At 48.2% G+C, this 8,872-nt stretch overlaps 1 protein-coding gene across 1 annotated transcript; it reads right to left on the bottom strand.

The window, feature by feature from the left end:
* Nucleotides 1-314: 314 nt before the first annotated feature.
* On the bottom strand, nucleotides 315-2,574 carry RASL11A (RAS like family 11 member A). Its single transcript, XM_050333978.1, has 4 exons — nucleotides 2,432-2,574; nucleotides 2,274-2,330; nucleotides 2,122-2,201; nucleotides 315-1,916 (listed from the first exon to the last, which is right to left on the bottom strand). Exons 1-4 carry the CDS (start codon nucleotides 2,550-2,552, stop codon nucleotides 1,464-1,466), a joined length of 711 nt encoding a protein of 236 aa, XP_050189935.1. The 5' UTR covers nucleotides 2,553-2,574; the 3' UTR covers nucleotides 315-1,463.
* Nucleotides 2,575-8,872: the final 6,298 nt, after the last annotated feature.

Raw genomic sequence — 8,872 nt, 5'->3', positions numbered from 1 at the left:
ATCTGCTTCCCTTTCAGCTCTCCTGTTCCCTTTGGTAGAGCAGCACAGGACCTTCAGGGAAGAGACATACAGATAACATGCCTGGACTGACATAGGCACATAGTTCTGGGTGGGGAATAATGCTGCTGGCATCCATACCCCTACCCAGTGCTAACACAGGCCTCTGAGGCTTCCACAAAGAGCATAATCTTTACCTTGCTCAGTCACCCATCCCTAAATTGCCACCATCAGAAAGGCTTTCATTTGCCTTTCATTTGCCTTTCATTTTCCTAGGAGGTGGCCTAGAAACCTTCAAGTCTCAGAGGAAAGAAACAACAGAGAATGCCCCATCACTGCAAGGCACAGCAGCTGCTTGCCTTTCCTAACAAAAGGAAATGGTCTTTGGACCTAATCGGTGAGATTTTAAAAAATAAAGTCTTACTCGTGTTGCGCTCAAGTGCGGACAGCAGTTTGTCCTGTACAGATTAATCCACTTGTACACTTTCTACTCAGCATGGAACAGTTTTATTTTCTACATACATATTTGAGAGGCACACTTGAAGAGCAAAACTCACATTCCATGCTCAGACATCCAGCAAACAGTTAATAAACCCCATTCTAGTATGCTTTAGAGCTTATGTGAAATAAGAGTAAAAAGTCTGACCTGTTTCCAATAGCTACAAAATTACCCTGGGGAAGATAAAGATGTGATTCCTTTTAAACGTAGCTATTTTCTGTTCAGGGAACCTACGCATCAGTCCTTCCTATCACACATCTCCAGAGAAAGCAACAGCCATCCCACACACTCCTCTGCTGCGGATTGCTCAGCACTTTGTTCCACGGTAATCTGTAGGAGAAACTTAACCCTCCTGTTAAGTGCTTGGGGCTCAAAAGATTAATTCTGTGGAACAGATCAGAAGCACATCAGAAATTAAACCTCATTCCTAACAGCTTATCAGCATTCAGGCTATTACAGGTGCAAGCAAAACAGCAGTTTTGAGAGAGGAAAGCAGTCCTGTTATAATCAGCATTCTTACAGTTTCATGTTTTCATGTTGAATAGAGCTTTTTTTTTTTTTCTTCTCCTATAAGGTTTTCCACCAAAGGCTTTCCAAGCACTTTACAAAGGCAGGTAAGTTACAACATTATCATTCCCATTTTACAAACAGGAAACTGAGGCCTCGAAAAAGAAAAAAAAATCATTTGAGTAGCATAATGCAGCAAATCCCAGACCAAAACAGAAATGGAATCAAAACCTCCAGGCAAAAACTCCCCTTCTCCAACTACTTTGTTTAGTTGCTATGTAGCTTTTTCCTTTTCTTTTGGTAAAATAACCCAACCAGTCAAATGAGAGAATGGCAAGGAAACTGAAAGCCTCGACATACTTACTTCTATACCGCTGCCATTAGTACAAAAATAAATATTTTTATTAACTAGTTTACAAAAATAAAGTCTATTAAGTCACACAGGATCTCACTGGGAGATTTATTTCACTTTGGAAGATAAAGCCTGTTTGAAACGTCTCTTTAGATCTTGCATGTTGGGAGATTTGGGCCGAGGGATGATGGACGACCACCTCCTATCCGTGCTGCCGGCATGCTGTAGTTTGCTGACCTCCTTGCAAAGATACTGGAAGACATCACAGACGCCTTGGGAGTCATCACTCGTGGAGATTTCCAAGAACAGGCTGCCCAGTTCATTTGCCAGCTGTAGTCCCTCTTTGGCCTGTACTTGCCTGGCATGGAGGAGGTCTGCTTTGTTCCCCACAATAATGATGGGAGTCCTGGCATCTGGGTGGACCTTGCGTATGTGCTGGTAGAGCGGCTGGACTGACTGGTAGCTGCTGTAGTCTGTGATGGAGTAGACCAGGAGGAAGCCCTCTGCCCACTTCACACACCTGGATAGGGAGTCCAGCACCTGCACACAGTCTTCCTGCAGCTGCAATATAACAAAGAGCACAGATTAGGCATTGGGTGGTGACAGTATAAAGCCTATATCACAGACAGCATCGTCAAGCAGGTCCAAAGGGAAGCCTGAGTTCTGCCTCAGGAGACTAAGTCTGGGTATGTACAAAATTTGGGCTCAGAAGCTGAGCCTTTGGGTGGCAGAGAAGAACCGATCGATCCAAAAAGCATCTCCATACCTGGATGCACCCCGGTGTGTCTTGGATTTGCACGGCAACGTGGTCCCCGTCCAGATGGACCATCCGGGAGTAGAGGTTGCCTGGGGAGCAGAGAGCCGTGAGCCGCGGCCGCGGGGCCCCCGCCGCGCCCGCCCCGCCGCCCCCCGCCTCACCTGTGTTGGGCTCGTAGTCGCCGATGAACCGCTTCGTCAGGAACCGCACGATCATGGCTGAAACACAGAGCGGCCGCGTTAGGCGGGACGGACGGACGGACGGACGGACGGAGGGGCAGGGGAAGGGGACGGGCAGCCCCGCGCCCTCCCGCACTCACCGCTCTTGCCGACGCCGCGGGCGCCCAGCACGGCCAGTCGGACCTGGGCGCCGGGCGGCCCCGGGGGGCACTCGGCGATGGGCGCCAGCAGGAAGGGCTGGGACATGCTCGGCAGGCGCATGGGAGAGGCGGCTCCGCAGGGCTCGGAGCGGCTCCGCTCGGCTCAACCGGCAGCGCCCGGCGCGGGTGGCCCGCGGCGGCCTTTAAAGGTTCCGGCGGCAGCACCGCCCCGCTCCCCCGGCACCGCCTCCCCGGGAGCAGCCCGCCTCCCGCTGTCTCCCCGCAGCGCTCTCCCCGAGTGCCCCTCAACGCCATGCCCCCGATTGGCATCCCCAATCCACCCTGGTTGTACCCCTGCCCCTTCCTCCCCGCCACCCTCCCTGTTCCCAGGGCGTTGGGGGGCCCCGGTGGGCGCAGGCACCAGTGGGCTGGGGGAGAGAGAGCCCATGCAACCTGTGGCCCAATTTTGGGGCAGGCACTGCAGCACCCCACTGTGCATCGCCCTGGCCCGAGGCAGGCGGGCAGATGCCAGCAGAAGCCTCACTAAGTCTGGGATGTGCACTTCCACGCCCCAAAACAGCCCCAACCACTGCAACAGGCTCCAGCTTTATGCACCACCCTTGCTGTAGCAAAGGACTTGAGCCTCGAAAGAAAGGAAATTTTTTTTTTACCTCAGACTATTTTGTTTCTTGCACCTGGACATATTTCTTCACACCCAGTCTTGAAATCCCAGTTTGTGGATCTAGTGACAGCCAGCCCTGAAACCTAAGTGGTGTTGATTTGGCCCTTTGGATTTTTGAAGTGGAAGAATTTCAGAGAAGAAAGGTTCTTCACCACGGGCTGCCCTTAAATGAGCCTCAAACCTGCAAGCAGCTGTGGGGATGTTTCAGTTTCTGCAAGCCGTTGCCCAGGCTTTGGCAAAGCTGCTTCTGCTGTGCACTGCTTTGTAAGCATGTAAGTGCTTACAAGATAAATAACTCATTCAAAGGCTGCTTTCATTTTTATCAAGGAGATAGCACATACCAGCAGGATACAGCACAGAAGAGGCCAGTGGTTGGTACTCAAAAGGAGTGATCTTACAGTATTGAAGGATGGAGTTACTGTGGGAGCTGCTGGGCCCTGGCTGTGGGGTTGATGCCCAAGGGCAGCCCAGGAGGCCCTGGATGCCCACACACAGGCAGCTGAGCTGAATCTTGGCAGAGGTGGGGCTGTGCAATGGTGCTGCACTAAGTCATCTTCCCCCCACCTTCGTTACAGTTCTCAGAAGATGCATTGCAATGACAAGTCATGTTTTTCTCCACTTTCCTCTTATCCTCCCCCTCCATCTTTCTCCCTGCATACTTGCAAGAGCCCAAGTACCTGACCTCCTACGCACTTCTTTAGATATCCTCAGCCCCAGTGCCTCCAGTGACAAGAAAACTCATAACGAGGGCATCAAACAACACTACCAGCTCTGGCCTACCAGAGAGAAGGTGTTCCTGAGGAAAGTGAACCCTCCGCACTGTGGGGACAGAGATGGGAAGGAACGGCTACCTGCTTCCCATGGGCTCAGAGTTCATGCAGGAAGTTAAGGCATAGGTCAAGCCCTGTGCCCTGCAGCAGCCAGAGGACCAAACACCCCCATGCCAGTGCTCAGCCCTGTTTAAAGATTCGCCCCTAGTGCCCTAGAAATGTTCTCCCAATGACAATTCCACACTGCTCTTTGTCGAAGGCTTTCACACACTCCACAGTAGTTAAAACCATGCTAATTAACATCAGTTAAAGTAGTATCTGCAGAAAAGGAGGGTGGGAGAAGGGCTGTTGATTATTTGTGTTACTCTAGAGCCTAAGAACCCCTATGATAACACCAAGGGCCCTTTTAACCTCAAAAACCCATTGTCTCTAAAGCTCCTACTTCACTCCCATGCATGCCAGTGAGCTCTTTTCTTTTGTAAAAAAGATTTTTCATGTATCACTAAAAGCTTTTGGTTTCCAGACGTTCCTGCTACTGTCTTCTGCTCCTATTGTCACAGGATCATTTGTCTTGGCCTTGCTCACAGTGTCTCCACCAGCTATTTTTATACATCTCTTTACAAAAGAGCTATCAGAGCACATTCAGTGTGTCTCTGAAAGAATGCTACTTAAACTAGTCCATTCGAGGTAGATGGTTCCCAGGCACTGAACTGTAAAAGCAGTAGTATTAAGCAACCAACCATTCCCAAAACTTGAGGAGCTGCCACTTTCTGGGCAGCTGTAGAACTCATGCTGACTCACCTGCTCCTGAGAGCATCCCCAAAGGGCAAATGGTGATGGTCAAGCACAGAGAGAACAGTGTACAAGGTCAGGTAGGACACCCTGCAAAGGAATTAAATGTCTGGGGTGTGACGGACTATATTTCCATCAACACCTACCCAGGTGTAACAGGAGCAGCTCAGTAAATTGAATGCAGTTGAGATTCAGATTAGCTGTCTCCATTCTGCAGACTAAGCATCCCTGGGATGCACGAGCCTCAAAGCTATTCCAAGGAGCCTTTCCATTCTCAGCTCTGCAAGTGCCACTTGGAAGTGCCAGCCTGTACTTTCAGCCATCCTATGCAGATGGCCCATGCCACTATCCTAATGGTCTATCACTTATCCCCTTTCCCACAGCAACACTGCTCAGTGCCAGGTATGCCATACTGCTGCCTGATGCACCTCCCCGTTCCAAGTTCAGCTAACATTCAATTCTGAGGGAGAGTAGGTAGCTTACTCCTGTGACTGCAGCAGGGACAACATTTGAGAGCCTCTGGAGCTCCTTTTTCTCCTAAGAAACCAAATGTACAGTTTTCCTGGGAGTCTTTGCTGATGTTGTGGAGTCAACTATAAACTCTGGGCTTAGTATTAGCAGGACCATGTGAGATCACTCATAACAAGCACAAAGATTTTCCACGTGGAGAAGCACTGGTAAGAACTCTTGCCATGAGCAGCCATGACTTCAACACGCTCCTCTGAACCCAGAGGAGCACAAGGCCATGTTCAAGAATGTAGCTATTCCTTAGACTCCCCAATTCCTGCTGATCAATGGCTCACCAGTTTGGAGTAAGCATGGACAAAAAGGTGATTGAGGGCCCAGGGGCTATCACCCAAAGCCTCTTCTTCCAGACAGTAGAAAATGGAATCAGCAACCACAGCCAGAGTTTTGTATTTTTCTGAGTTCCTGAGCTGTATGCGTGTTGGTGGTGGGAGCGATGTTCCTATGCAGTGCTTGAGCAAGGATGGTTATGACTGTGTACATCCCAGCAGCTGTAACTTGATTCTTACATAGACCATGGTAGTACATCCACTGAGGCAGATGCATGGACATAAGAAACTCATCATCTGTGATTTCCATACCACCACCCTCAGCACTGCAGGAACAGCTGGTACCTTCTTCCCATGCGAGGAGAAGAGTGTTTGCAGCAACAGGGAGCCACTACCCTGTGGAAGACACTACCTGCAGCTGAGTCATGATGTCCTACCCAGTGATGGGCACAGTTTAACCCTGTCTTTTTCACCACACAGCCTAAATTACAAGAACCCCTGGCACCTTGCAGCCTCTGCAAGGACAGGATGAGCCTGACCTGCCCATGCTGGGATACGGAAAGCCACTTTCTCTGGCAGGTGTGTGCACAGCTCTTGGCATCCCCTAGATGGAATCCCCTGCTGACATTCCAGCACAGCATCTGGGTCTGGGATGCCAGCCATCTTTTTGATCATGAGGGCCATGAATATGCTGAGCCTGGGATTGCACTGAGAAGGATAAATGGGAGAACATGAAGACTGTTTACCCCATTCAATACATAGAATAGGAAGATTATAAAAGTGTGAATTGCTTACATATCCTCCTGGCAGCTGCTTAGCTGCCTCCCACCAGGAATAGGGCTGGAGCACCTACAAATCCCTTGCCCCACTCAGGTGTGTACCCTTCACCTGCTCCCTCCTGGGGTCCTCAGCCCACAGCCCCTTTGCACAGACACAGTTCCTCCTCCTCCCCAGTCCTTTCTGCTCCTTCACTAACCTTCCCAGCCCAACACTGCCTACATACTCCTCAGGAAACCTCAGATCCTGGTGTTGCCATACTTCTAAAAAAGACAAAGCCGACAGCTCAGAAGGCAGCTTCCTTGCTGCTTATCTAGGAGAAAATAGGAAATTTTGGCAAGGCTTTTGGCAGGAAACCAGCTGCAAAGGTTTGAGGCAGTAAAGGAGGAGGCAAAGAACAGACAGCTCAGCCCCCACCTCCTAATCAGGCTCCCTGGAACCGGCACAAAGCACTACATTGAAGTGTAACGGCTTGCTGAACTTCCAAAGCAATCCACTCTCCACATATTGCATTGGGACAGCCTGTCTACCAGCTCTGGGATAACAAAGTCCCTGTCCTAGAAGGGAACTGAAAGACACTGTGAACCTGATAAAAATTATTCCGTAATTCTGCTAGTTCAAGGTGTCCCCAATTATATGAAAAACCTATAGCTTACAAACTGTTGTGAAATCTGCAAAGTACCATGGAATGAGACTTCAGCTGTCACAGCATGGAGAGAAAACACCTAGCCTGTAGCTGAAACACTCACTGCAAGCTTTTGCTTACTAGACACAGCCTCAGAACATGACTACAGAGAACTGGTTACAGCTTATGGGTCTAAGTGTGTAAAACCCCTTCCAGAGCAAGTAGGGACCTGTGACTCCAAACCCTGTAAAGAAACATGCTTCATGTTTCAGCTCATGACTCAAGATGTCCTGACAGGCAGTTCTTCAACAACTTTTCCCGATTCACAGATCTCCCTCTTTCATCCGGACTCTGCAAAAACAGGGCAGCTGAACATATGGGAAGCAAACTTCACCACCAGGTACCAACAACTGTAAATGTCTGGGCTGTGTTTCTGCAAACCTCAGATGACCACGAAAACCACCACCACTGCTGCACTGAGTGCAAGTAACAGGTAGTTTCTGTAAACCCAAGACAGGTTACACGTTGGTTAATTTGTCTCATTTCCAAACATTAAAAAACCCCGAAAAATCTACTCTCTTCCTGTACAAACCCAGCTTCGTTTTCGGTCATTTCTGGGAATCCTGATCATGGAAAGCATTCCCTCCTTGTCTTCTCAGCCCACACACAAATTCCAAATACATGTTTAGGACCAACTACTGTTGGCATAGTGACCTTAAAAACACAGACACTAAATAGACAACTGTTGCAATGCACAGCGCCTCTGGAAGCACGGCTTTTAAACGAGATCACTGTAATGCTGTCCAGTCTTATTATTCCAAATAGTTGAAAATAAATTCGAAAGTTTAAAACTATGCACCACTTATGATGGTAATCATTTCATCATAATACTGCTACAGCTAAACCACTGCGATTTTGAAAAATGAGTACAAACCAAACACAGAACCAAAATAGCTTAGACATGCATGAATGAGAAGCAAATTTAAAATACCATCACCAAAGTTCGTATCCAATAAAGACTCCCACTTAATTCCTACAGACACAAAGCCTAGTGGAAAATAATGCTTATCTTGAGAGGCAAATACCAATTTTAAATGGCTGTGGCAAGCAACAAGCCAAAGAAGCTGATGAATACACATTTAGCTACTCCAAGAAAAGCCCATAAAAGCTAAGTGCATAAGCTGCAACAGTGAGGGCCTCTGGAAACGGTGATGCACTCCATGCCCAATATATATGGTGTCAAAATACAGCACGTGCCACGTATCAGTCTGCTAATGGGCAAGCTTTGCTCCACCTTCTTCCAAGTCACTTACAAAGTCATTCCATCTATAGAGCCTGCTCCATCTTCCAAGACAGGATCTCGGAGAAACTTCAAACACAGCACCTGCTCACTGGAACTTGGAGGTTCCAGCACCTAAAGCCTGTCACCCTTAAGCACCAGGACAAGCCAGACTATGAATTCAAGGTCTGAAACCTACATTCCACAAGAATGGGAACACCCACAGCTGAGTGAGTTACATAAAAAACCCTCATCATGTCTCCACTTCTTACTCCCAAACTCACCAGCTGCCCCGCAATTCACTGTTCAATAACTTTCAACAGTCAATACCTACAAATGGAATGAGGTCACTTGCTTCTCTAGTATTTTACTCTTCACACAGACATAATTTTTACATCACTTACTCAAGGTAGCTAAGCAATGCCCGACATTGCACTTAAAGGTAAAATATTATTTAGCTGTATCTACAACACAATTAGCTTGAATTTATGCATTTTCAAGGCTAACTAGGCAGGTTACATAGCAAGCTTCACGCCGTTTCAAACAAAGCTCACAAAACCAGCATTTAGTAAATACTCAGCTGAAGATGTTCTTCCATTCAAGAAATGCACAGGTAGCACCGGGCTTTTGTGAGGTATCAATAAATCTGGGATGAGAGGAATGCATTAGGACATCCAACAGGCATGCAATAAACACAAAATGCAAGTGTTTAGCTATGCTAG

The sequence above is a fragment of the Myiozetetes cayanensis genome, unplaced genomic scaffold (genome assembly GCF_022539395.1).
Source record: "Myiozetetes cayanensis isolate MyiCay16 unplaced genomic scaffold, myiCay2020 scf5-8, whole genome shotgun sequence".
Taxonomy (NCBI): domain Eukaryota; kingdom Metazoa; phylum Chordata; class Aves; order Passeriformes; family Tyrannidae; genus Myiozetetes; species Myiozetetes cayanensis.
Note: the sequence above shows the minus strand (reverse complement) of the source record. Positions and strands in the feature narration are given on the sequence as shown.

Coding starts and splice junctions, on each gene's coding strand:
- RASL11A (XM_050333978.1), bottom strand. CDS start 2,552: ATGCGCCTGCCGAGCATGTCCCAGCCCTTCCTGCTGGCGCCCATCGCC. Junction 2,331..2,431: donor CCGCGGCGTCGGCAAGAGCG/GTGAGTGCGGGA, acceptor TCTGTGTTTCAG/CCATGATCGTGCGGTTCCTG. Junction 1,917..2,121: donor ACACACCGGGGTGCATCCAG/GTATGGAGATGC, acceptor GTTATATTGCAG/CTGCAGGAAGACTGTGTGCA.